The 27,227-nt window shown below is 51.3% G+C and overlaps 1 protein-coding gene across 1 annotated transcript; it reads left to right on the forward strand.

Annotated features, from left to right (window-relative positions):
* The first annotated feature begins 538 nt into the window (after nt 1-538).
* GTPBP1 (GTP binding protein 1) lies at nt 539-24,604 on the forward strand. The gene is made up of 12 exons (XM_082849768.1): nt 539-737; nt 3,388-3,499; nt 9,615-9,795; nt 10,389-10,737; nt 14,306-14,429; nt 15,290-15,404; nt 18,245-18,389; nt 18,505-18,687; nt 19,411-19,546; nt 20,184-20,362; nt 21,632-21,832; nt 22,739-24,604. The coding sequence occupies exons 1-12, from the start codon at nt 546-548 to the stop codon at nt 22,829-22,831; spliced, it is 2,010 nt and encodes a 669-aa protein (XP_082705894.1). The 5' UTR covers nt 539-545; the 3' UTR covers nt 22,832-24,604.
* The last annotated feature ends 2,623 nt before the right edge of the window (nt 24,605-27,227 follow it).

Genomic DNA, 27,227 nt, shown 5'->3' on the forward strand with positions numbered 1-27,227 from the left:
TGGGCGGTGGCCCGAGGCGCGGGACTTGTCCGAAGACTGGATTGGGCCTTTCACCTGTCTATCATCGGAAGGCTCTCCGCCCCCGACTGCCTAGCAGCCTGATTTGGAAGCTGAGCACTGCCTCTGAAAACAAGGAGAGTGATGGGCGGTGAAGGTAAGCGTTGTGTGTATTTCTCTCATTGTATGGCTGCTGTGTCAGTCGTGCTCTGCTCTGCTCCCATTGGCGGGAAGGCTCCTGGCAGGTAGCGTGGACATGGTGCTGTCCCTCCCAAGTTACGATCAAGGCGCGTGACGTCTCAGACATTTGTTGTTGGGCTTTGGCTCTTATTAATTATTCATTATGTATTTGAAAGAGCTGCAGCGATTGGTGGCTGAGAGGCCTGGTCGTTTGTTTCTTAGCTAGAGATACGTGTCATCCTCTACGCGGCTGGAGAAATTTCGCATAAATTATTCTGATAAGGTTTGGGGCGGGGCTGCGCATAGATTAGGCAAATGAGCTGGGGAGGGAGGAGAGGCCGGCTACGAATTAGCCTAAGTTATTAAAGATGGCGGCGGAGCGGAGTCGCTTCCCGATGGACTCGCCGGTCCCTGCCTCTATGTTCGCCCCCGAGCCCAGCTCTCCGGGGGCGGCCAGGGCCGCGGCGGCTGCCGCCCGGCTCCACGGCGGCTTCGACTCGGACTGCAGCGAGGACGGCGAGGCGCTCAACGGCGAACCGGAGCTGGACCTCACCAGCAAGGTAGGCCCGGGCGCCGGCGCCGGCGCTGAGGGGACCGTCCGGGCGCCGAGGGGTACCGGGCGGTGGGGCCGCGCAGTCTCCGGGGCGACGGCGGGGGCAGGAGGGGCCGAGCCCACCCACCTGTAAGTGCGGGACGCGCGGCGGGCTCCCCGGTGAGGGGCGGCTCCGGCGGCCCGCCGCACCGCTGTCCTTCCCCGGCGGCGCCCACCCGGCCTCCCGCCGTCCGGCTCCCGCCGGGATCACAACCCCTCGCCTCCGCCACGTGGAACGCGGGCGCCGGACGCCGGCAGCTACTCGCGTAGTGGTCGTCCCCACGCGGTGCCGCCTCCCCTGAGATCGAGGGTGGCTCTCCCCGTGGACTGTCCACGGCAGCCCAGGGTCGGAGGTGGCTTGGGCAGGGCGCGCGGGAGGATCATGTAGTCCGAGAGGGGAGCAGGGAGTCAGCTGCGGCTCTTCCTGGTGTTGGGAGAGGAAACATTAAGTAGTCGCTCAGTCCGGGAGAAGGACGTCTGAAGAATGTCTACTTTACAAACCCACCCAAAACAAAAGTGAAAGATGGGCAGTGACCCATCATTTCGCCATTCTGGGAGTGGGACCTTATGTTATTTGACTGGAATAATGAAGGACGATTTAAATCGTGTCTTCTGAGCTCTTGAGAAGGTGGGCAGGATTTAAGGGCTCATCTTCTGCTTGGCGTTGGGGGTGGGAGGAATAAAAAATTAAGTATAATTTGGGACTGGTGTTTCGAAGGTGCCTAACATTGCTAAAGGAAAGAATGCCAACTTTGGGGTCAGACAGGGCTGGGTTCCCTTTCCTGCCCTGCCAGTTAAAAAGGCTCTGTGACCTTGGGAAAGTTTCTTAACCTCTCAGTTCTCCAGCTCCATCATCTTTTTAGTACAGATGCATTGTAAAAACGAGAACTGTATGTAAGAAACCTACTATACTGCCGGTTACATACTACTCAGTAAATGTTTGAAGTGAACTGAATAAACTGATAATTCCCTGTGCAGATTAAATAGCAGCTGATGCAAGATAGAACACCGATACCACCTCCTACCTGTTGTTGAATACCTACAGTAGAGAAGTTTAACGACTTTTGAAAACATTTGTGACTTTCTAGTCTGTGGTGGCAAAATTGCATGAAACTTGGTCCAAACAGGAGAGGACTTTACCTTGCAGCTAATTGATCTCTCCCTCTAGTCTCTGCTGAGCACTTAGAAGCCGGTACTGCACCTTGTCACAGTGGTCCTGTCTGGTGCCTCTAATGCCATAACGAGGCTGGCCAAGTTCAGAGAGGATGGTCAGGGGAAATGTGTGAGGTAATGGGACACGATGCACAAGTCCGAGCACCCAGGTTCAAAGTATAAGCTCTGATGAGTCAACTCAGGAAATTGTAAGAGATACACTTGACTCAAGCAGATGAGCTAGATGTCAATTCATGGCCAAGGTGCTGAAGAAGCCTGAAAACAGTGGGAAGTTGCAGGGCAGAGTTGCAGAGAGTAGTACCTCTATTTCCTGACCAACTTATTTAATGTTCCAGGATAGGGAAGTGTTGCTTCATCATGTAGCTGGGGAAGTCCTTCTCAGTATTTTAAAGTTGAGAAGCTATATGTAGATTAATACTGATGATATTGAAAAGAAAAACTGATGTGAAGGGAGAGAATAGAGGGGTTGAACAGATTGATTCCTGAGGAAAAGATTAGAAGCTATAAGTTTATATACTTGCTACAATTAAATGTGGGGATGGACATAAGGCTCTGAGAGCTTCCAAAAGGAGAAGCAGTTAGTGAACTGTGGTGGCTAGTTTCATCCAGGAAGATTTTTTTTCTAGGATGATTGGGTGAAGAAAATTGTAATTACCACTTACTGAGCTGTGGACTGGATGCTTTACATGTTATCTTATTTGGTCTTTACAGTGGCCTTAGGATGTAGGTAGTAGTATCTCCAGTTTGTAGATTAAAAAACTGAGACTCAGAGGTTAAGTTCTTTGTCCAAGGTCACACATGAGTGGTTAGAGAATGGGATCTGACATGCCTGTTGGTAAATGGCCTCCTCAGATAAGTGGTTGATATTTTAATGTTATTCGCAGAAATTCGCAAAATGACGGTGCTAATACCCATCTTAGGGGTAATGTGTTTTGTTGATAAAGATGAGTCTTGCAGCAGTTTTTACTGCCGATTCCTAAATAATCGAGATAGCCAAGGCAAGTTGGAACAGACTTCTTATGTTATTATGGGAACCATTGGCCTTGGATGGAGATCTCTGTGAGTTGCAAGCTGCAGGTAGAAGACTTTGGCATGTAGGTGTAAAGCACTACTCGTTTAATTTCTACCTACAATGCCAGATTCTCAGTCATTGTGGATCCTGCCCCTCCCATTAAGCAGCAGGAGGCAGGCTGCTCACACCCTCTTTTCTGTGGGTTGTGGTTCAGACATACTCATTTCAGTACTTCATATAACTCAACTCTCATAAGGCCTTGGGCTCAAAGGCTATTTAAGGAGAGGCAGAGAGGGCATGAGAGGGCTGCCCAGCTCTTTTAGATCAGGGTGCTGTGGGGTTCAGTCAGGGTCTTTGGTCAGGCTCTTGATCTGCTTTGGCTGTGGTGTTCTTCTAGTAAGTGTGGTCCTAAGGCTGTTGGTTTCTCTTCTAGCTGGTTCTAGTGAGCCCTACATCAGAGCAGTATGACAGCCTCCTTCGGCAAATGTGGGAGAGGATGGACGAGGGATGCGGAGAGACCATATATGTCATTGGGCAGGGATCAGGTGAGCCTAGTTTTCCTTTCACTTTACTTTTTTAAAAATTCACTTTCCAAGCGGTTTTACAGATGCTGCTTTTCTACCTCCAGTACTCTACATTTGCATAAGAGGAGATGAAGCACAAAGCAAGGAAACTTCTTGTCCGAGGTGATAGAGTAAGAGTAAGTCACAGTTAGGTCTAGAATTAAGCCTTCCCTAGGCAGCTCTAAGTCTTCCCTCCAAGCCCGATTTGCAGATCCCATTGCTACTTATTGCCTGCTTAGCAGAGAACCCCTGTGATACTTCTTGATGTCAGCAAGGAAAGGACATCCAGAATTCCTCTCTTCAGCAAGGCTGCCTTGCCCTGGACCATACTGACCATTCGGTGGGGATAGCTGTGATAACAGAGGTCCTCTTTTCTCCCTGTGAGATCCCATCAGACATGTAGGCTTGTTGCTATTCTGGAAGGGACTTGTTATTGTCCTCCCAGCCCCTTATTCCATTGTAATGGGGCCCATTGTTTTAGAGGAAGGCAGCCCCCATGACAGAATCCCAGATTATATCCTGGGCTTTTTTCCCCCCGGTCATCCCTAGTTTATATCCTCAATACAAAGCCTGCTTACTCTCATCTTCATTAAGACATTATCTTTGCTGAAATGGCAGCTGGACTTGTTTAATAATTATGAATTTAGCCTGTACCAGATCTTATCTCTGTCATCTTTACAAGAAGCCTAAGTAGGCCTCGATGCATCATTAAGGGACTAGTTCTCTTTGCTGAATGTAGCTTTTGTAAAGGCAGGTAATAGTTCTTTTGTAGTTTGAGTCTAAAATGGAGGAAATCTCAAAATCTGTCTTGAACTATTTGACAGATATCTATTAAGTATCTTAGAAGGTCTTGATACTGTTGCAAAGCACTTTTAGATACTTAAAATCTGGTCTCTGTCCCAAGAAGGAGAGATGGCATATACATAGTTAACCTCAGTAGAAAACAGTATTTGGAAATGCTGCAATAATGACACAAGGAAGAAGGGTTTGATCTCCAAATATTGCTCTGCCTTCCTTTGAAATGTTTCTCATATCTATCCTTTCCTTTCTGTATTTACTGCCACCTCCCCAGTTTTAGGTGTTACCACCTTAAAGAAGGCATGGTCAGAGAGATAGTCAAACCAAGAGGTTCTGTCAAGAAAGAGAGGGAGGGGCTTCCCTGGTGGCGCAGTGGTTGAGAGTCTGCCTGCCTACCGGGTTCGTGCCCCGGTCCGGGAAGATCCCACATGGCCCGTGAGCCATGGCCGCTGAGTCTGCGTGTCCGGAGCCTGTGCTCCGCAACGGGAGAGGCCACAACAGTGAGAGGCCCGCTTACCGCAAAAGAAGAAAGAAAGAAAGAAAAGAAAGAAAGAGAGGGAGTTGGCCAGCATTGTCAAGTGTTACAGAGACAGCAGGGAGAGTCAGGTTCAGAAAAAGCCATTCCATTTGGTGACTAGGGGGATCATTGGTAGGCTTTTGAAAGCTTTGGGGTCAGGTGCACACCTGGCCTCCTGTAATAGGATGAACCACTCAAAGGTCACTTCCAGCTTATAGAATTGAAGAAACCACATCTAGATCAGTTCTGACAAGTGTTGGGACTGTTCTTTGAAGACCCAGATTCTTAAAGCCCCCACTCTTTGCTTATTCTTTAATGTGGACTCTTACTGAACTTTACCATACCTCGGTGGCTCACAGTTAATTAACCCTCCCGTGGCACAGCATGACAAGATGGCAAACATTCATTAACACGTATTTTACACACCCAAGCATTATCTTTGCATCTACCAATTGGATGCTATTAGATTCATAGTGACTCCTTCCTGCTGGAATTCTTCAGGGGCAGAAAGAGATTGTAATTAAACAAGTTGAAGATCAAGCAGAAGACTAAAAGAGATGCGAGGCGCCCTGGGCCGGCTTCATCCCTCACTTTCTGTGTGTGCTTGGTGCTTGCCCTCTGTTTGACGCTTCCTTCATCTATAAAATCGGGCGGATGGTACCACCACTGCCCCCACAACCTGAGGCAAGTTTTGCAGGGATAAATTAGACTTTAAAAAAATTCGAAGCAGGGTGGAGGAATGTGCTCTTTAAGTATACATTCTTTTTTTCTCTTATTATTATTATTTTTTTTGGCCATGCCGTGCAGCATGTGGGATCTTAGTTCCCCGGCCAGAGATTGAACCCACACCCCTTGCGTTGGAAGCACAGAATCTTAACCACTGGACCACCAGGGAAGTCCCTAAGTATACATTCTTAAGTTACGGTTGATATTTTAAAAGGAGGCAGTGTGACCTAGCAGTTAGTTCAGGGTCTGGAACCTGGTGGGTCTAAGTTTGCCTACTGATTCTTTTCCTTGTCTTAAAATGGGGATAATAGTAGAATCTAGTCCATGGTGGCATGGTGAAGATTAACACTTGGCATATAGTAAGCACTATATAAATGTTAGCTAGTATTAATAGTTGCAGTAGTAATTTTTTAAGGGTTCCAGGTTATAGATGATTTACCATGAGATTTCTTTCAAAAAGAGCCTTGTTCATTCTTCACATATTAAATTGTGACTTTCTAAGACCCAGGTACTGCATTAAAAGTTCAGGGAGCATGGGAGGAGTGTTACATCTTTGTGGGAGGGTTAGAAAAGACTTAAAAGTCTTTCCAAAGGAGGAGGTGCCCCTTCAGTGGATTCTAAAGCATGAGTAGGAGTTTTCTAGGTGAGTGGAGGCAGCAGTGAGTGGGCAGAGAAAGCCACAAGCACAGAGGCTTGGAGGCATTGATGAGTGTGGAGTATTTGGTGGGCCAGGAGTGATTCAGTAGAGTAGGAAGTGTAGAATGCGAGGTTGGGAGTGTCAGGAGGGGAGGCTGGACCCAGTCTCCCAGTAGTCAGGGCCCAGATCTGAGGGTCTTTGAATGCCATACCAAAGCGTTTAGACTTTTATCCTAAAATTTTGGGGAGCCTTTGCATTATGTTGAGCAGGAGAGTACATATAAGAAAGGTAAGTCAGTGGCAGGACTGAGATCTGATTAGGTTCCTGCATGGCTGAATATGTGGCCTTTAGTAATTGGACCTCTGCGGCTTTTCTCCTTGGCCTTTGTTTCCACTCTTCCAGAGTGAGGAGTATAGAGCGTGCTGGAGAAGGGTAATGTGACTGGGTGCATTTCTGGGAGCCCTGGATGGATGAGGTGACACTGGTGATTGCCTGCTGGTGTGGGGTAGGATCTGAAAGCTTCTCATTGTACCAGAAGCAGGAAAGGTTGGATAGAATTTGGGGGTCTGGCAAGAATGGCAGGGCTAGCTGGCCTTCTCTTAGGGATGCTTCCGAGACCTTCTCTAACCCAGAATATTTCCAGAGCGCAGTTGGCCATGCATTTAGAAACTCCTTGCAGGACTTCCCTGGCGGTCCAGTAGTTAAGACTCTGTGCTTCCGCTGCAGGGGGCATGCATTCGATCCCTGGTTGGGGAACTAAGATCCTGCGTGCCATGCGGCGCAGCCAAAAGAAGAAAAAGAAACTCCTTGGCTCAACTGCATCCTCTTTGTTCATTTGTTTTGCATTTTACAGACGTTTGACGAGTTGGTATAGGAAAGGCACCCCCATGGAGCGTCCAGGAATGTTTGAGATATGGCCCTTGTCCTCGAGATGCTTGTGTATAGCAGGGGAAGACACGCATCCAAAACTCTATTCCATATGGTAAACTTCATAAGGGAGCAGAATGGGTAGGATTTTGACAAGTGGAGATACGCTGATTGGCTTTCTAGGGCAGGAAATACATGAGCAAAGGTATAGAGCTAGAAAAGTGCAGAGACATGGAGGGATGGTGACTCGGCCACCTGCACTGGAACAAAGCTTAGAAGGGGAGGGCGGGGGAGGGGGATGGAAGCCTCTAAGGAATTGGAACTGAGCGCTGCTGGGCCTGGGGAGCCCTTCCAAGGCTTTGACTCGGAAGTGACAACGTCAGAGCTGTGCATTCTTTAGGACCTTGAGCTTGAATGTCTATGCAGGATGGGTTGGCGGAAACAGAGACTGGATTTGCTAAGACCAGTTAAGGATCTCTTGTGGCGATTCAGGTAGAATAATGGCCTAAATCAGGCTGGTGGCATTGGATTGGCAAAAAGAGGAGAGCAGGGACAAGGAAAGGGGCAGGACTGGAGTGATGAGTGTTAAGCTGGGGTGACTGGAAGGATAGTGGTGTCATTAGAAATAGGTAAGGCAAGAGGAGGAACTGGTCTGGCACTAAGAGGAGCCCTTGCCAGAGGAAAAGCCTCTAGGTTTGGAATCAGAAGACCCAGGCTCACACGGCCCCTCTGCTCCCTCCCAGCACAGAGACCTCTAGGTTCTGTTTCCCCACTATTAAATGGGAACAGTAATGCCTAACTAATGGGGTTGCAGGGAGGACTAAAATGCTTTATTAATGGTGTTAGTTTTTGTGCTGTTGTTTAAAAAGGGTGTGGATGGAGCTCTGGGAAGAATGACTAGATATGAATGTTTTCATAGTTTTCAAAATGACAGTTGAACCCATAGAATGAGAAGGCCAAGGGGAATGTTTCAAGGATAGAGAAGAAGGCCACTGACTGACTACTGAAAAAGACTGGCATTTGGGGACAGCAGCAGGAATAGCCAGCAGAGGAGACAGAAGTAAGACCCAGAGAGCCAGGAGGTGAATCAGAAGAGTTTGGGTTATAGGCAAGCAGGGTGGGAATGAAGTGCCTCAGTAAACAAAGGGACAGTTGCCAGCAGTGTTGACTGTGAAGGGGTCAAGGAAAGGGCATTGGATGAGTGGGCAGAACGCCACTGATGTCTTGAAAACCAGTTTTTTCCATAGTCATCAGATCAGTGAGAAGGTGGTGAGGAAATAAAGTCAACAAGTGTCCATTACTCTGGAGATGCTTGGAGGAGATGGTAGCTCAGTAGATAAGCTGGGGCAAGGGAAGAGGGGTTGGGTCTCCTTTAGTTTAGGAAAGCCTTGAGCTTGTTTGTAGGGGGAGAAGTGGAAGGGGGTGAGAGAAGGTGCTGCAAGGTCTTTGGAGGCAGAAAAGAAAAGAGGTTGGGCACATGAGCCCAGGGAAGGAGAGGAGTGCTCCCAGGAGACAGCTGGAGGAGCTGCCATTCTACTGTGGGAATGAGATATGGTACCATGTGGACAGTACCTGACCGGGACTGTCATACAGTAGGCATTCAATACATTAGCGGTTGATTGGTCCGTCCTTCCTCATCCTAAGCTCAGACTCATTTTTTCCAGCTACTTGCTGGACATTTTACCTGAGCCACCTCTGTTAAAAATCTGTCCCTAAACTCATTCTTAAATTCTCTCTCCATTTTCCTTTGTCTCCTGTCATTATCTCTTGCCTGGATTATTAGAATTACTTCCTAACTGGGCTCCCCATTTCTGGTCTCTCGCTTGCCAGCGCTCACTTTACACTGCTGCTCAAGAGATCTTTCTGTCCCGTAGCGATCTGATCTTGTTACTCCCCTGTGTAACCCCAAGGCTTCCCACCCTGGTACATATGTGTTTTGCTGCTGTGTGATGTTCGTCTGCCTAACTGTTTCTGCCTCTCATGTGGTCTCCCGCCACTTGACACCCTGCTCCCCGACGCGCCGAGCTGCTTACCGGTCCCTGAACGTGCCATGATCTGCCGTGCTCCATGCTTTGCTCTGCTGCCTAGGATGTCTTTCCTCCTTTCTCCGCAGGCCCATTTTTCATGTTTGGAGACGCAGCTTGGAGTCAGCGCCCTGCAAAGCTGTCCTCAGCTTCCCCAGGCAATGCTAGTTGCTCGTGCTTTACATTCTCTTTGTACAGCTCTGTAGTAAAGCACTCAAGCTGTATTGCAATTAATTAATTTCCTGTCTCTCCCGCTGGGCTGTGAGCTCGCTAAGGGCACCTGTATTCCCAGTACCCGGCCTGAGACTTGGCATAAAACCTAGGAGAGTCTCTGTGATTACTGTTGAATGAATTAATGAATGCCCTGCTTAATGGAGAAGGCTATTATTTATTAACTTTACTTGTGGGCAAATTTTTGAAGTATCTGGTAGAGAGAGCCATGTTCGTCAGTGCCCAGGGTGGGACCTTGTGAGGGGTGGCTGACTGGCAGACTTGATGGCAGGCTGACGTCTGGGCCCTTGTCACCAGATGGGACTGAGTACGGGCTGAGTGAAGCTGACATGGAGGCCTCCTATGCCACAGTGAAGAGCATGGCAGAACAAATAGAGGCTGATGTCATCCTCCTCCGGGAACGTCAAGAAGCTGGGGGCCGTGTGCGCGATTACCTGGTCCGGAAACGAGTAGGAGACAATGACTTCCTGGAAGTCAGGTGAGGAGGCTTCAGAACAGTTCCAGGTCCCCTGAAGCATGACCCTGGGGTCTAGGGCTTCACACAGAACGGTGATTGAGCCTTTGACACCTGGTGTGTCGGCTACACCCTTTCGCTTCCTGAGGCATGGAAGGAGTGTCCAGAGACACCGATAGCTGCATTCTCTGTTTCTGCACTTCCTCATCCCTAAATATTTCCATTTGGAGAGAGTGGGAGAGAGGCCAACCATATGTTCTGTGGCCATTCTGTGGGCTGCATTCGCTTTCCCGTCAGGCCGGGAGGCTTGAAACCAGGGTAACGGAGGAGAGCATTTTGTACCTCTCTCGGCTTTAGGGCTTCTGTCTGGCAGCTTTGGGAAAGCTAGTGGAAGTTAAGGGAGAAAGTCATTGTGGTGGGAACTCAGTTCCTCCTGAGTAACTTTCTACTCCCTGGATACAGCTCCAAGAGCATTCTTAATGTGCTCATCCATGAATAGAAGGGGCAGAGAGCTGGAGAGGCTCAGGGGCGAGCCCGTCCTTATGGATCCGGTTGCGAAGGTCCACTTCACTCACTCACCAACTCTCACACAAACGTATGGGTTTGTGTTCACACAGGGTAGCAGTAGTGGGCAACGTGGATGCCGGCAAAAGCACGCTTCTGGGGGTCCTGACCCACGGGGAGCTGGACAATGGCCGAGGCTTCGCCCGCCAGAAACTCTTCCGCCACAAACACGAGATTGAATCTGGTCGCACCAGCAGTGTGGGCAACGACATTCTGGGCTTTGACAGTGAAGGCAATGTGGTAAACAAGCCAGACAGCCATGGTGGCAGCCTGGAGTGGACGCGGATCTGTGAGAAATCCACTAAGGTGATTACGTTCATCGACTTGGCCGGCCATGAGAAGTACCTGAAGACCACGGTCTTCGGCATGACCGGCCATTTACCTGACTTCTGCATGCTCATGGTAAGTGGGGTGCTGCCGAGGAGCGGGGGCTGCAGCTGGGCTCCGGGGCTGTGGTGATATGCAGGTGTTTGACATTGTTCTGAGACAGGGCCTTTTGGTTCAGGGCTTTGAAATTGGGTAAGAACGACAAGTTTTGCAGGGGTGCCCAGCCTTCTCAAGGAGCGTACCGTGATCTTTCTCCTAGCTTGGGCCAGGAGGAGGTCCTCTAAGCAGAAACCAAGGTGCCATTTGCAGACCTCTCTTATTTTTCGGAGAGGGGTGAGGGAGGGTTTCTCCTGGGGCATTTCTTATTACCTTCAGAAGTGTTTCCTCCTGGACTTGGGCTACTTTGAGATGACACCAGGCAGCACCCTCAGAGAGGGGGCGGCCTGGAAGGGAAATGGACGAGAGTGCAGATAGCCGTTGAGGGGCCTGAGAGGTGGCCTCTTCTGAAGCCTGGAACCAGTGTCAACCAGTCCCACAGCTATTTGCTGAGAAGCTTCTGCATGCCTATCACTGTGCCAGGCCTGAAGACAGAGCAGTGAACAGGGTGTCCCGAGCTCCCATAGAGCTTACAGTCTCGTGGGAAATAGATTTTTAAGCAGCTCATCATGTAGGTGAACTGAAAGGGGAAGGGAGCAGAGGCTTCTGGGCTGGATCATGTTTCGAAGCTCGCATTTGGGCCCCTTTGATCTTCCTGGCCAGAGAGTAGGAGTCTGTGAGGCCCACGGCCTTGGTCACAACTTCACAGCTTTCACAGAGAGTGCGAGCGAGCGAGTTTTCCTTTGGCAAAAATCCTTCTCAAAACCCTTCCCCATTTCCCAGTTCCTCCAGCTGTCTGTATTAATAAGTGTAGTAAATGCCAACATCTGTTCAGAGCAAACTTGATCAAGTTGCCCCACAAACAGAGGTTTCCAGGCAAATTCTCCCCAGACCGGAGATTAAAGAGAGGCAGAGCATATGTGTGAACACTCTTGTCAACTCTCTGCCCGAGGTTCTTGCAATCTCATTGTGGTTTTATCTCCCATATCTTTGAACGTTGCAAGGGGCCCTTACCGACCTTGACTGGCTGAGGAAAGCCGCTCTACAAAAGGGTTTCGAAGGAAGAGCCATAGGGTGTATTTGGGGCAGTTGTTGGGTTGAGATTAAGAAGGGTGTAGAAATCAGTTTAACATGAGCGTTTTTCTAACTGAGCTACAGTGATCAAGGTCAATTAACGGACATATCTTCACCCCAGATGAAATGTTACGTATTATCTGACTTTTAGGCCATGAGCTAAATACTAAAAATTTCTGTGGAAAACAATGAAATATTTCATTATTGTTCCATGGCAATCAATTTCCAGAAAAACAAAAACAAAAAAACCTTGAAAATATAGAGACAACAGAGAGAGAGAGCATTCTGTTATCCTGCTTGGGAAGAACAAAAGCAGGTCTGCGTTGGTTAGGAAAGGTGGTTGGAGGGAATGGGAAGAATTAGGAGGGAAATGGTGGAGGTGTCCCGGTGTAGGAAAAGGGAACATGCGTGGGACATCTGTGCTGGTGAGGTGGTAGCTCACCTGGGAATCGTAATGATCAAATGAGAGCATCGCTTGAAGACGCTGGAATGTATATTTATTTTATTTATTTATTATTTTTGGCTGTGGTGGGTCTTAGTTGCAGCACGCGGGATCTTTTGCTGCGGCGCGCTTGTGCTTCGTTGCAGCATGCAGGCTTCTCTCTAGTTGTAGTGTGCGTGTTTTCTCTCTCTAGTTGTGGTGCGCGGGTTCCAGAGTGCATGGGCTCTGTAGTTTGCAGCACGTGGGCTGTCTAGTTGAGGCGCACAGGCTCAGTAGTTGTGGCACGCGGGCTTAGTTGCCTCGCGGCATGTGGGATCTTAGTTTCTCAACGAGGGATCGAACCTGCGTTCCCTGCCTTGGAAGGGGACTTCACCACTGGACCATCAGGGAAGTCCCTCTGGAATGTATAAAGCCCTGTATAAATATGTCTTGGTGATTTTAATTTTAATTTTATTTTGTTTTAGTAAGTAATACATTCATATGGTACAAAAATTAAAAGGTACCAAAGGACTTAAAGCCTCTCTTCCGCCTGTGTTGTTTCCTCCACAGGCAACCAGTACTTCCGGTTTCTTATGTATCCTCTAGAGATATTTTGTAATCACCCAGCATATATGTGTATATTCTCTCCCTCCAATATCAGACATTCAGAAAAGTTGAAAGAATAGTACAACGAATACCATAAACCCACCACTGGGAGTCAACAGTCATTAACATTTTGCCATATTTATCTGTACATGTGATAGATGCATATGTGGAGTTTTTCTGTGTGTATGTATAGTTTTTGTTTTCTTTTTGTTTGTTTTTGTGGTTGGTTGGTTTTTTGGCTGAATCATTTGAAAGTAGATTATATTATAGACATTGTGACTCTTCACCCCAAATACTTCAGCACACAGCTCCTAAAATACTTTAGCACACAGCTTCCTACTGTTATTGCAACCAAGAAGACGAACAGGAGTTCCCTAATATCATACAATATCTAGTCTAAAAGTATTTATGTTATCTCAGATGTTCCCCCAAATGTCTTCTAGCTGCTTTTTTCAAACGGTGATCCAATCACCACTCTTTGTGATAGCATGCTGTATACCACCTTGCTTTTTCCCATTAAAACATATCTTAGAGATTATCCCACATCAGTTAAGAGTTTCCTCTTTCTTTTGTATCGCACACTTGTGCATGTCTCTAATTTATTTAACCAGCCTTTATGATGATATTTTAAAACATTTATTGTTACAGGAAGGAATGGTAACAGTAGTAACAGCTGCCATTGCTTCTTATAAAAAATAAATTTATTTATATTTATTTATTTGGCTGCACTGTGTCTTTACTGCTGCACATGGGCAGTACTCTTTGTCACGGTGCACGGGCTTCTCATTGCGGTGGCCTCTCTTGTTGCGGAGCACGAGCTCTAGGTGCACAGGCCTCAGTAGTTGTGGCTCGCGGGCTCCAGAGCACAGGCTCAGTAGTTGTGGCACCGGGGCCTAGCCGCTCTGCGGCATGTGGGATCTTTCTGGACCAGGGCTCGAACCCTTGTCCCTTGCATTGTCAGACAGATTCCCAACCACTGCGCCACCAGGGAAGTCCCTGCCATTGCTTGAATACCTAATTCGTGCTAGTTGTGTGCTGGACCTTTGACATATGTTTGGTCATTTAAACCTAAGTGACCCTCTAAAGTGAATATTATTATCCCCCATTTTATAGATGGGCTAACTGGGGGCCAGGGATGTTAAACTGAATCCACTTTGATGACTTTGTTTTCCCAGACTGAGTTTGTCCTTTTTATTGTTTCGAAGTCTCCTCAGATTTTGATAGCCCACCCTGTTAAATTGGAGGTTAAAGCAATCTGTGCCCAGCCCAGCTTTCATCTACAGCCATTTTATTTCTGGCCTAAGACTTGTGCCCCCTGTGTCCTGTTCTGATGGTGGCCTCAGAGATGGGAGTTCTCTCTTACCTCAGCCTTCTTTGAGCCCCTGTGCCCACCCAGCAGCAATCTCTGTCTCCCTTGTCCTGACAGTTCTTTCTGTGTTGGTGCAGGTGGGCAGCAATGCTGGCATTGTGGGGATGACAAAGGAGCACCTGGGCTTGGCATTGGCACTCAATGTGCCTGTCTTTGTGGTGGTCACCAAGATTGACATGTGTCCTGCCAACATCCTGCAAGGTAAGTGAAGCCAACAGCCAGTAGCAGTCTCTCTGTTTGGGGCAGTCACGCACTGTGGCTCCTTGGTGATCTGCTACCCGGAATTTTCTGTTTCCTTGTATTGTGCTTAGACCTTGGCCTGAATGTCCATCAACCCAGAATCTTTTGCTTTCTCCCTGTTTGCCTCTTGGTCTGAGCAGAGCTTAGGGTTATCTCCTGCTCATTGTTCCTTCTGGTTACAAATTCAAGGTCCTTGAAATCCCTAATCTGGCATCTCTTTTCAGATGGTTCCAGGCAGAAGGGGTTGGGTTTTACCATCTAAGCTGGACATACATGGAGACATTTGGGCAGAGAGTCTGATTACCTTTTACCACCAAAGGTTTCAAAACAGTGTTGCAAGACTAGGCTTTCATGCATTTCTCCCCCGTTGCTAAAGATGGTGGAAGAGAAGTGAAGACGTATCCTTTTGGAGGGCCTCATAAGGACTTCTACAGGTGTCTAAATGTCCTAGAGATCCTTTTGTCAGATGAACTTTTTTTCCAGGAAGCAGGGCATTCTAGGAACAACATTGTCCTTCTGGTGGACCCCAAATCACTTGCTTATAGGATGCAGGTCTTCTAGAGACTCTGGAGAAACCTGACAGGTTTCAGACTTATATCCTTAGCAGACAGTCCCCATCTGTACTCTCCTTCTACTCTAGCAAGCACTTACCCACCCAAAGTTTTGATCCTCCTTTTGCTTCTCCAGGCATTATGGCATTTAACACTGTCCATCTGTTTGTCTCCTGCTTGCATCAGTAATGAGTGGACCTGTCTTGCCCTAGAAGCCTGGCCAAAGAGAAGGCTATGTTCCCCTAATTTCGTTCCATTTTACCCTTTAAGAAACCTTGAAGCTGTTACAGCGCCTGCTGAAGTCGCCCGGCTGCCGCAAGATCCCTGTGTTGGTGCAGAGCAAGGATGATGTGATTGTTACAGCCTCCAACTTCAGCTCTGAGAGGTAATGGGTAGGGAGCATTCACTTCTTCCTTTTATTTATTTATGTATTTTTAAATATTTATTTATTTGTTTGGCTGCGCCGGGTCTTAGTTGCGGCACGTGGGATCTTCATTGTGGCATGCGGGATCTTTTAGTGGTGGCATGTGAACTCTCAGTTGCAGCATGTGGGATCTAGTTCCCTGACCAGGGATCGAACCTGGGCCCCCTGCATTGGGTGCATGAAGTCTTAGCCACTGGACCACCAGGGAAGTCCTGGGAACATTCACTTCTGCACAGGCACAGAGATTGGTTGAAATAGAAGATTGTGCTCTCAGCAATGTTGCTCGGGGGCTGTATCAGGTGACCCAGATTCTGAGGTGCTGGTCTCACTGAGGTTGGAATCCCAGCTGATATTTCGGTGTCCTTATCTGTGAAATGGGAATAATACTACCTTCTTCACAGGGCTCTGGTAAGTGTTGGAAATGGTGTATGTAAAGCACTTGGCACCGTGCCTGGCTGCTGTGTGATAGATACACAGCCATTTTTAGGATGGTTATTATTAATTTTTTTACACGGTTGTTTCTCAAAAGCTCTCTAATCACAGATCAGTTTTGGCATTTACTCATTAGCATGTCCTTTGATTCTGTAAAATTTTTTTTTTTTGGCCATGTCGCGCGGCTTGTAGGATGCTAGTTCCCTGACCGGGGATCGAACCTGGGCCCTCAGCAGTGAAAGCGCCGAGTCCTAACCACTGGACTGCCAGGAAATTCCCTGATTCCATAAATATTTATTGGGTGTTTGTTCTGTGCTGGGCTTTTCATCTAGGCATTGAGGAGTCAGAGCTGACTTGGGCATAGTCCTTGTCCTCAAGGTGGTCGGCTCCTTGGTCAGAGATAATCTCTTGATAATAGTAAATTTTGTTAACACTGCTCCTTCTCCCAGAGTCTTGGGGCTGCTTAAGTACAGGACCCGGAGCAGCCTGACATTTTGGCCTGTGTCTCTGCCCTGACGCTGTCTTCAGTACCAGCAGTTGGCCAGCAGAGGGGGTACGTTTCAGTCGACCCCATTTCAATTCATTCATTTTGTTGAGTGCCTATTCTGTGCTGTCCCTACTCCAGGAGCTGTGGGAAATATATAATTCCTGATCTTGAGGAGTTTGACTAATCGTGAATAGGAGATATAGAGGCCATTCAGATAACAGACAGAAAATCAGATGTAGTCACGTGTAACAGAGACACAAAAAGTTCTCCCAAGACATACAGATAGCCAATAGGCACATGCAGTGTTGCTCAACATCGTTAGTTATTAGAGAAATGCAAATCAAAAGTACAATGAGGTACCACCTCACACCAGTCAGAATGGCCATCATTAAAAAGTCTACGAATAAATGCTAAAGAGGGTGTGGAGAATAGGGAACCCTCTTGCACTGTTTGTGGGAATGTAAATTGGTGCAGCCACTATGGAAAACAGTTCCTCAAAAAACTAAAAGTAGGGGGCTTCCCTGGTGGCACAGTGGTTGAGAGTCTGCCTGCCGATGCTGGGGGCATGGGTTCGTGCCCCGGTCCAGGAGGATCCCACATGCCGCGGAGCGGCTGGGCCCGTGAGCTGTGGCCGCTGGGCCTGCGCATCCGGAGCCTGTGCTCCGCAACAGGAGAGGCCACAACAGTGAGAGGCCCATGCACCGCGATGAAGAGTGGCCCCCGCTCACCACAACTGGAGAAAGCCCTCGCACAGAAACGAAGACCCAACACGGCCAAAAATAAATAAATAAATTTATTAAAAAAAAAAGAATCCACCTGCCAATGCAGGGAACACGGGTTCGAGCCCTGCTCCAGGAAGATCCCACATTGCCGCGGAGCAACTAAGCCCGTGTGCCACAACTACTGAGCCTGCACTCTAGAGCTCGTGAGCCACAACTCCTGAGCCCATGTGCCACAACTCCTGAGCCTTGCTCTAGAGCATGCTCCGCAACGAGAAGCCACCACAATGAGAAGCCCACGCACCGCAACGAAGAGTAGCCTCCGCTCTCCGCAACTAGAGAAAGGCCACGCACAGCAACGAAGACCCAATGCAGCCAAAAATAAATAAATTAAAAAATATATATATCCTGTGACAAACCATAATGGAAAAGAATATGAAAAAGAATATATATATGTGTATAACTGAGTCACTTTGCTGTATAGCAGAAATTAACACAATGTTGTAAATCAACTATACTTCAATAAAATTTACAAAAAAAAAAAAAAGTTCTTTGAAAACTCAGAGGGAATGAAGAGTGCCCATCTGGGAAGGATTCCCTAGAAGAGGCGGTGCTGGAAATGGGCTCTGAAGGATGAGAGGATTTGGTAGTTGGATAAGAGGGAAGGAATTCAGGCAGGGGGTGAACAATTCAGAGTGAACAAGTACATGGGAACAGAAAAGTACCAAGGTCTTAGGAGAAGGGAGGGAGTGTTCTCTGGTCTGGCTGGAATATAGGAATTTGAGAGAAATAAACTGGCAGAGATGTTGGGAGGAGGGATTCCGGCTGTCTTTTCTGCAGTGGAGAGTTGGTTAAGGTTTTAAGGATGTATGTGCTTTAGGAAGAAGAGGCAGTCATGATCGCTCGAAATAGGGTAGTGGTACCGAGACAGAGAGGAGGGGACAGGTTTCAGAGACAAAACTACATAGGAGGAGGAGGCCTCAGAGCAGGTCTGGACAGAAGTAGGTGGGCTGGGCAGAGGGCCTGGGAGGCCAGTGAAGGGGTGGTGGGACCCTTCGCAGCAGCAGCCGTTCCAGGAGCCCTCGTGCTGCTCATCCCCTGTCAGGCAGGAGTTCGCCACCTGAGCGCCTTCTTCCTCTCTCTCCACACACTCCCCACCTTAGGATGTGCCCGATATTCCAAATCTCCAACGTTACAGGCGAGAACCTAGATCTGCTGAAGATGTTCCTCAACCTGCTCTCCCCTCGCACCAGTTACCGGGAGGAAGAGCCTGCTGAGTTTCAGATTGACGACACCTACTCTGTCCCGGTGAGTGGGTTCTGGTGGACTGGATAGGGCAGGAGGCTGAGTGGCGCTTCCTGCAGGGGTCCCGGGGCGAGTCTGTAGTGCCAGTGGACTTACTGGACCGGGGTCTTGTCTGCAGGGTGTGGGAACAGTGGTGTCAGGGACAACACTGAGGGGCCTGATCAAGCTGAATGACACGCTGCTGCTGGGCCCAGATCCTTTGGGTAACTTCCTGTCCATTGCTGTCAAATCGATCCATCGCAAGCGCATGCCTGTCAAGGAGGTGCGGGGGGGCCAGACGGCCTCCTTCGCGCTGAAGAAGGTGAGTGTTGATAAAACCAAGAACTCCCCTCGGGCTCCGTGTTATGCTAGGCTCCGGGTCATCTCCAGTCCTCACAGCCGCTCTGCAAGGCAGGGATTACTGACCTCACTTTTACAGATGAGGAAACTGAGGCTCAGGAGAGTCTGAGTGACTTGCCCAGCATCCGGGGAGAACACCGGGACTTAAACCTAGGCCTGCCGACCTCCTGAGCTCGGTGAGGGCAGCTGGGAGCCTTCCTGTGCTTCCTTCTTGCTGGGGTCCTTCTACGCGGGGCTGTTGAGTCCATGCCAGATCCTCTTGCCATTCAGCTTTCAGTCTCCTGGGGATTGGGGTCAGTGCTAGCTCCTGGGTCATTTGCACCAGCCCAGTTAACCAGCAAAGCCGGGTTTTCTGTGGGCTTCCCAACAGCCAGATCACGCTCGCCCTGTTTCTCCTACCTGAGTGCTTGCCTGCCTTTGCCCTCTCGCCACCCACTTAATTCTGACCCGTCTCGCAAGTCCTGGCTAAAATGCCACTTTCTGTGTGAAGTCTTTCCTGACCCCCCAATAGCAGTGTTGAGGCTTCCCATGTAGCACTAAAGAAGGCCTGTGGTCCAGTGCAGTGAGAGGTCACGGCCAAGTTGGGGTGGTAGCAGTTCCCAGAAGGAGTCCTGGTCCTCTGTGACCAGGGGGTGAAGCCAGAAGGCATTATTGTCCCTGAGGTCTGGGATTCTCTCTCATTCAGATCAAGCGCTCGTCCATCCGGAAGGGCATGGTGATGGTTTCTCCACGCTTGAATCCCCAAGCATCCTGGGAGTTCGAGGCCGAGATCCTTGTCCTTCACCACCCCACCACAATCAGCCCGCGGTACCAGGCCATGGGTAGGTGTCTAAAGGCACTGCCAGCCTGAAGCCCCCTGCTCTAGCTCCCCTACAGTGTGCTCTGGCAACCCAAACCCCAAAGTTTCAGCTGCAGCCAAAAGTCAGGTCGCGGCCCTGTTCAGTGATACCATCCCCTCTGTTCCACCCACGAGCTGTGGCTTGTGGTTTATTCATTCTTGCAAACACTAACCAAGTACCAGCTCGGTGCTGGGCTCTGGAAACCCAGACCTGCCCTCAAGGACCTCACACTCAGTCCTTCAGCAGACATCTACCAAGTGCTGCAGTGTGCCAGGCGGTGTTGCCAAGGTGCTGGGGACAAAGACAAGGTGGGCAAGGGCCCTGCCATCGAGAAGCCCCCAGTCCGGAGAAGGCCCGCATGCAGACAGAGTGCCCTGTGTTCAGGAGCTAGGGACAAGTGGGTCCGGGGACAGGCGAGGTCTAACTGGAGGGAGAAGTGGGAGGATGTGAGGCAGGATCAATCCAAGAACGGGCCTCCAGTCGCTTAGCCTCACTCTGCCCTCTGAGGTCTTCAGCCTGCCACAGCTCGAGCTTGTTTCATGCTTTCACCCACTGCCTCCCCTGCCCTGAGGCCACTGAGTGGCTCAGGCCTCTCCTGACTTCCTGGCTCCCTTGGCAGTGCACTGTGGGAGCATCAGGCAGACAGCCACCATCCTGAGCATGGACAAGGACTGTCTGCGCACCGGGGACAAGGCCACCGTGCATTTCCGCTTTATCAAGACCCCCGAGTACCTGCACATAGACCAGCGGCTGGTGTTCCGGGAAGGCCGCACCAAGGCTGTAGGCACCATCACTAAGGTACGGCCGGGCAGACCACCTTGCCTGCCTACAAGAAGTGCCAGGGGCTGCTCCAGTTCTAGACTGTGAGCACAGCACGCTCTGCTCAAGAAGCCTGTGAAATCTTACTGACTGCCGGGGGCAGAGGCACCAGTCCCTACCTTGGGAGAACTGGAACAGCGCCGAGGTATAGCCTTAGTGCCATCTTCTCTGCTCTCCTCAGAGGTTTCCCTAGACCTCCTGTCTTTCTGAGCTTTGGTAGTGACCATGGAGGAGTGAAGGTGGAGTTGAGGTATGGCAGTCCGTGGTGGGAGAATGTCTGGGCCTAGCCAGTGTTGGCCTCTGAGATGCTGGGCACATGCTCCGATGGTCTGGCTGGGGCCGTGCCCTTAGAGCAGTGGGTCCAGTTGGAGTGAGTGCTGGATAGCAGTGGGGCATGGGCTTGAGCTCTTTGTGTCCTGGAGCGCACCTTATGCCCTCTGCAGACTTCATCCATGGCCTTGAGTAGTGGCACTTGATAGAGTGGTTTGACCCCTGCTCCATACATCCTGTCTGAAATCTTGGAATCAGCCTCAGGCTTGCTTTTCCTCCAGAATGGCCTTCCTTAGGCCCATCCACGTCACTAAGACTGCAGAGTGTGTTGAGTGGGGAGGGTCATCCTCGGAGGCCCCCTTGCTTCGGGCTGGCTGAGGGTTTGGCAGAAGCTGCCCGCACGTGCTGTGATGCCCTTGGGGATGCGGCTGGGCCTATTCGCTGCTTTGTGTGAGGTTGAACTTGGGCCATAAGGGAAGGCTCTGAGTCAGTCCTTCCTGGGTGGTAGCTCTTAAGATTTTTGATGGCCACACTCCAAGTATTTCCAGCTCCTGAGACACTCACTTGATCTCTCTGGCAGGCCCAAAATTAAAACTTACCCCAGGCTCTTGTTACAGGGGCAGCAAGAGATAGAGTTGATGCTCTGGGCAGGCTGGACCCCAGCCTGGGAGCTGGGCTGAGTAGGAGATGGCTGAGGTTCACAGATTGTCTGTGGGAAGAGCAGCTGGGGCAGGGAACAGGCTGGAACCCTTCTGGGCTGGGCTGAGGCAGGTGAGACATCGGCCCTGGCACGCTGAGTGGAGAGGACATCTCTCCACCCCACTGACCTGTCATCGCCCTCCTGCCACCCACCTCGCCCAGGCCCAGCCAGGCCACGGAGTGAGAGGTCCCTGAGACCTGAGGGGCGGGGCGGGGGCAGCTGAGCCCAGGTCACTGCCTGCAGCTCTGTCTCATCCCCCACCCCCTTGGCTCCTGCAGCTCCTCCAGACCACCAACAATTCCCCAATGAACTCCAAGCCCCAGCAGATTAAAATGCAATCGACGAAAAAGGGTCCCCTGCCCAAACGAGAAGAGGGAGGTCCCTCTGGAGGGCCAGCAGTAGGGGCACCCCCAACTGGAGATGAAGCTTGCTCTCTAGCGGCTGCGCAGCCAGCTGCATCCGGCAGTCTCCAGCCACAGGTGAGTGTGCTTCCCAGGCTGGTCCTGGGCCCCTGACGGCCTCGGGTGGGGTGGGGGCGGGGGCATGGCCGTGGAGGTGACCCATAGGAGAGCGCCGGCAGCCTTCACCAGTCTGCCACGTCTTTGAGTTCCTAGATGGGTGTTTGCCACAACTCCAGGTCCCTAAGTGCTATCTAAGTGTGAGCTTTTTGTCTCTCAAGGCAGTGTTTTTCAAACTGAGATGTGGCGTACATGAAATGAACTTAATGGGTCCTGACCAGCATTTAGTTTTAATGAAAGAGAATAGAAAAATGTCAGCGTTTCCCTGTCATAGTAAGAGTGAGCATTGTGTGTGTGAGAGTGCAAGTGATGGATGTGCGTACTGCAGCCCAAACGTCTGAAAGACGCTGCCTTAGAGGGTCCTCCTGGCCCCTTCCCCGACGTGACACTTCCTTAGGGGTAGGTGGTCTTGGGCCCTGTCAGTGTGGCTCTCACTCGGCACCTCCTGCCAGCGTTGTCCCCTGGAGTCCTCTCCTGGTGGCCCTCACATCGCCCCTTTCCAGCGTCTCTTCGTCCGACTCCTCTTTGGAGAAGGAAGCTTCTGCCTGGACCTGTCCTTTCTGCTCTCCCTCCCCGTCGAGTCTTTCCTCTGACTCCTTCATTTCTTTTTTCTTCCCACCTGTCAGCAGTGGCACACGTTAGTTCCTGCTCACTCTGTGCTTCTCTGAACGGCTCCTCTCACCGCGATCACCTGTGACCCACCAGCTGCGAGGAAGGCAGGGTGGGCGCCGGCTCCATCTGGTGGAGGGCGTAGCAGATGGCTGCTCGCTCACCTCCTGCCCCCGCTCCCCGCTGCCCCTCTGCTGTCCTGTCCTGCCCTGCTCCCGATGGGCCACTGCTTCTCAAGCTCCTTCTTCTCTCTTTCAGCCCAAGCCCGGCAGCGGGGGCCGGCGACGGGGGGGCCAGCGTCACAAGGTGAAGTCCCAGGGGGCCTGCCTGACTCCCGCCAGCGGCTGCTGAATCTCCCCCAGCCCACCTCCACCACCCAAGGGATCCTCGTTCTCTGGCCACCACTCCACCAGATGGGCCAGAGCAACTCTGACCACCGCTCGCCCTCCCCCAGGCCGCACCCGGAGCCTCGTCATTCCCCCCACCCCCGTTTTCCAGGGGGTTGTAATTTATAAGCTGAGGAAGGTGGCCAGACTTCTGGAGGACTGACCATCTCCAACTCTCTTCCCCACCTTCTTCCTCACTCACACCTTTTTTGTACATCTGGGCCCTTAGTTTTTATTCTTTTTATTATCTATCTATCTATCTAGTGTGCGTGTGCGTGTGTGTGGGCGTGTGAGGTGCAGGAGTACGGCCGGTCAGGGCCTGGCAGTCTTTCCCCTTTCTCCTCCGTGGCTGGCCACCAGCCTCCAGGAGCTAGCTGGCTGCCTGTCTGTCCGTGCGTTCGTGTGTCTCTGTGAGAACCGTTCAGGGCTGTCAGGAGGCGAAGCGCGCCCTCCTTCCCTGTGCTCACTCTCCAGTGCGCCTGGAGCCCGCCACGGAGCCGCCTCCAGGCTGAGGGGCGCCCAGGGGAAGTACCTGCTGCTGCCAGAGCAGGGGGCCGTCCTTCTGCGACTTGGGGATCTCAGCAGCATGGAGAGCGGTGGTCCCCCTTTTCTCTTTCTCCCTCGTTTCCCTTAAAGCCCCAAACAGGTAATGCCAAAAGCTCTTAGGCTGTAACTGTAGACGTGTGGAGGGTGTTGGTGACTGAGTTGTAGGACCCTCCTTGCCCCTCTGACCTTGCCACTGACCTGAAGACAGCTGTGGCTCTTCTTTCCCCTTGGAGACAATCCTTTGTTTGCCTGGCTGGCTGGGGTGACTCCTCTTCTGCTGAGTCTGCCGAGCGGGGGCTCTCACCTCGCCCTGGGGCCGCCTCCTGCTTGGACTTTGACTCTGATTCTTGTTGGGCCTCAGGGCACTGATGATTGGGCCTGGGGTCCGCCTGCTCAGGGTCACAGTCAACAGCACCTCCTGTTGGCGGGGGTGCCAGGTGTTCCTCTGAGCCAGGCCGGGACTGGAACCCCTCCTTCCCTGCCACATCGCCCCAGCATGGCTGCTACAGGAGCCCAGCAGTGAAGGGCCTGAGCCCCAGATTTGGAAGCTCCAACTGGGGTACAGGGAGAGCAGGTAGGAGGTAGTAAAAAAGATTCTTCCAGACCCAGCTCAGAGCATTAAGCCCTTTGGAAGAATCGTTGCCAGGGGTGGGGGTGGTGTTGCCCAGGCCAGAGATGGTAGCATGGGCCCCAAACCAGCCTGCTCGGAGCTGTGGACTGAAGCCCTCTCTTTAGGGTGGACTGATGGGCAGAGATATGTTCTTTCTCTAGCCTGGGACACCCAACTGGCTGGGTCCTTCCTCAGCCTCGCCTCCCTTCCATCCCCAACCCTTCGCCGCCACTCCTGCTTCCGGACTGCTGCTCCCCTCTCCTCTCCTCCTGACTGTTTCTAGTTACCACTGACCTGTGGCCATGGACCGACCAAACCAGCACACAAAATAAAAGTTTGTTCCAAGTTGACGGTGTCCTGTTCCCTGCCCAGCCCCTCCAGGTGGAGGTGCGGCCACGGGGAACTCGGTTGCTCTGCCTGCCCTAGAGCCCGCGGCTGCGGGCCGGGCCGGGAGGGGCCCAGCTTCTCCTGGCAGGCAGGCATGGCTCCAAAACCCAGACTCCTCCGCCAGCTGTGACACAGGACAAGTTGCCATCCTCTGAACCTCAGTTTCCTCATCCACAGCAAGAGGTAAATGCCTGCGTCAGGTTGTTGCGAGGATTCAGCGAGAGAATGTGTGTGAGGCCCTGATGTGCCCAGCACGTGGGCGGTACCCGGTGAATAATGGTCATCACACTGCTTACCACCCACGCCGGCTCCCACGTCCATGGCAGAGGCCGCAAGCTGGGCAGCAGGCTCAAAAGGAGAAATGTGGCGTGGACACGTCTCTGCTGTTCAGCTGGGACTGTGCCAGGCATTTCCCTCGCTTCATGTTCTTTGATGTTCGCGGCTATGAGGGAGGTGGCGGTAGTTACGTTTTTCTGGTTAAGGACACTGGAGCTCAGGGGAACAGTGCCCCCAGCCCCCAGTCATTCCAGTCACCCACTCCAGCGGTGTCCTTCAGCCTGTCCTAGTTCCATTGTCTGCTGGCTGTTCCCCTCTTGAATTTTGACTCTGGTTCTGCTTACAGGGGCCGTTGCCCAGAGGTGCCTTTGTAATAGGAGTTCCAGCCTTGAGCAGCACCCTGTGCTCTCTGTCCCCACGGTGGGTGCTGTGGAATTTGTGTTTCCACAGGACTTGGCCATGGGGGACCTTGGAACAGGCAGAACCACGTTTTGTTGGAACTCTCCTGCCGCTGTGAGCATAACCACTTCCTTTACATTTTGCAGCTGTGGCCTCCACCCTGGCCTCTGCCTTCCAACACTCAGGTCCTTCTGATCTCTGTGGTCGCCAGGCCCACACCTGCCAGCCAGGGAGCTGACTGCAGCGTTTTATTGTCGTTAGCTGGGACTACAAAGGTCCCATATGGGTCTCAGCCCTACCAACTATCTATTTGGAACAAAACACCAGCCCTTTTGTTGTTGATGAAGAATAAAGTTGTTAATCCAGTCACCTCAAATGGCAAATCCTGACCCTTTTGTAACGCAGCTAACACGTGTGGCATCTTTAATTCAGCCAGGCCCACTGTTCTGGCTTATCGGCCTCCCCAGCACAGAATAAGCCACAGGAAATGTGCCATGGTGCAGGGGAAGCGCAGGTTTGATTGGGGTCACGGGACGGACCATAGAAAAGACGGTGTGAGGGTTGTGCCATGAGGGCCTCTTAAGATTTGGATGTGTGCAGACAGGCCCCAGAGGGCACGAACAGAGGCCCTGAGCCCTGACGGTGTGCAGTAGGTTCCAGGGATGCGTTTACTAATGCGGCTCAGGGATGTCACGACCTTTGTTGAAAAATGGTGCTAAATGCAGTGCAAGTGTGAATGAAATAGGAGGTGATGAAGCGAGCAGTCGCTGAGGGGCGAGCCATAGGACTAGCTTTTTCCTCATGCAGAGAGAGAGCTGAGGGCTTGAGTAACTGGCCCGAAGCCTTGGGCCTGGCTTTGCCTTCCACCCAGCACCATCTCCTGCAGCAGTTTATCCCCCAACTCCTGCCTACTGACCTGTTCCTGCCTTTATTTTCTCAGCTGTGATTGGGCCCCTCCCTGGGCCAGGTGCCATGGTCAGGATGAGAGGCGTGTGTTGAGAGTCCAGCTGGGCAACCACCCCTGGCCCTTGGAGCTGCTCATTGGAGGCACTGAATCTGGGGAGATATTTGCAGGGAAGGGCCAGGACCTGCTCCCTGGAACTGGCAAGATTCTGGCTCTTCAGGGGACCAACCTCGTGCCATCCCAACACAGGTACAAGGGACAAGGGTTTAATTCCCACGGAGGGGGACTGCGGCACTGACGGCGGACGAGCTCGGTAGTAAAGTGGGTAATTTCTACCCTCTGCTCCAGTGGCACTGAGAGACGCAGGACAAGCCTCCTGCTTCCCAGTGGGACTGGGACATCAGTGATGGCTAATAAAGCCACTCACTTGCTCCTGCCAGCCTTTGAGCCCAGAGTCACAGGCACGGGGCCTGCCTCAGGTCCCATCTCCCGTCACAGCTGAGTTTTAGCCGAGAAGCCTGGGTTTCTAAAGCTTAGGAGGAAGCCTTTGGGGCACTGTTTTGGCTAAGAATTCATTCTCTTTTTCCCAAGAGCAGGGTCCCGTGCAATGGCCAGATAAAAACCACACACTCCCCTAATCCTGGGCATAGTTTATTTTTTGCATAGGCATAAATTAGAATCTGGAGATACAAAGTTAAGAACCAATAGTGCAGCATTTGTGACAGGAGAGCGCAAAACAAAACCTGGTTGTCTGGAGGCAGGGCCAGTGCCAGAGGACCGGCCACAGGATGGCCGGGGCCTCGCCTGCGCTCCAGCTCCGCCCTCCATTCAGGGCGCCCACCTGCACAGCAGCCTTTCCTGCCCCCTCCCCGCGGGCCGGAACGAACCACAGAGTTGGAACCAGTGCCCCGAGCCCCTCTTGGCAGCCAGGTTACAAGGACCTGAACTCACCCGAGGCCCCACAGAACGGGGCTAGGAGTCAAGCCCTTAGCTTTTCAGTTAAAAAACAGACCTTGAAAAATACATACATAATAGAGCAGGGCTTGCTGGGTGCAAAAGCTCCCACCTCAGCGCCCCCTCCTAACCCAGCCCCCCACCCCTGACTGTCCCCCATAGAAAATGAGTCAGAATAGAAACAGAATTGAGCATGAGCTGAGAGAGCCCCCGGGGGTGGCTCAGGGTTAGGGGGCCTCTTACATCAGCGGCCTGATAGGGGTGGGGTAGGGCCAACAGTGCAGA

Source organism: Leucopleurus acutus (genome assembly GCF_964270905.1).
Source record: "Leucopleurus acutus genome assembly, chromosome: 11".
Taxonomy (NCBI): Eukaryota; Metazoa; Chordata; class Mammalia; order Artiodactyla; family Delphinidae; genus Leucopleurus; species Leucopleurus acutus.

Bases quoted from the DNA above. Each gene is read 5' to 3' on its own strand.
- GTPBP1 (XM_082849768.1), top strand. From the start codon at position 546: ATGGCGGCGGAGCGGAGTCGCTTCCCGATGGACTCGCCGGTCCCTGCC. The intron at 20,363-21,631 runs GTACGGCCGGGC...TGGCTCCTGCAG, and splicing joins CTGTAGGCACCATCACTAAG to CTCCTCCAGACCACCAACAA. The intron at 21,833-22,738 runs GTGAGTGTGCTT...TCTCTCTTTCAG, and splicing joins CCGGCAGTCTCCAGCCACAG to CCCAAGCCCGGCAGCGGGGG.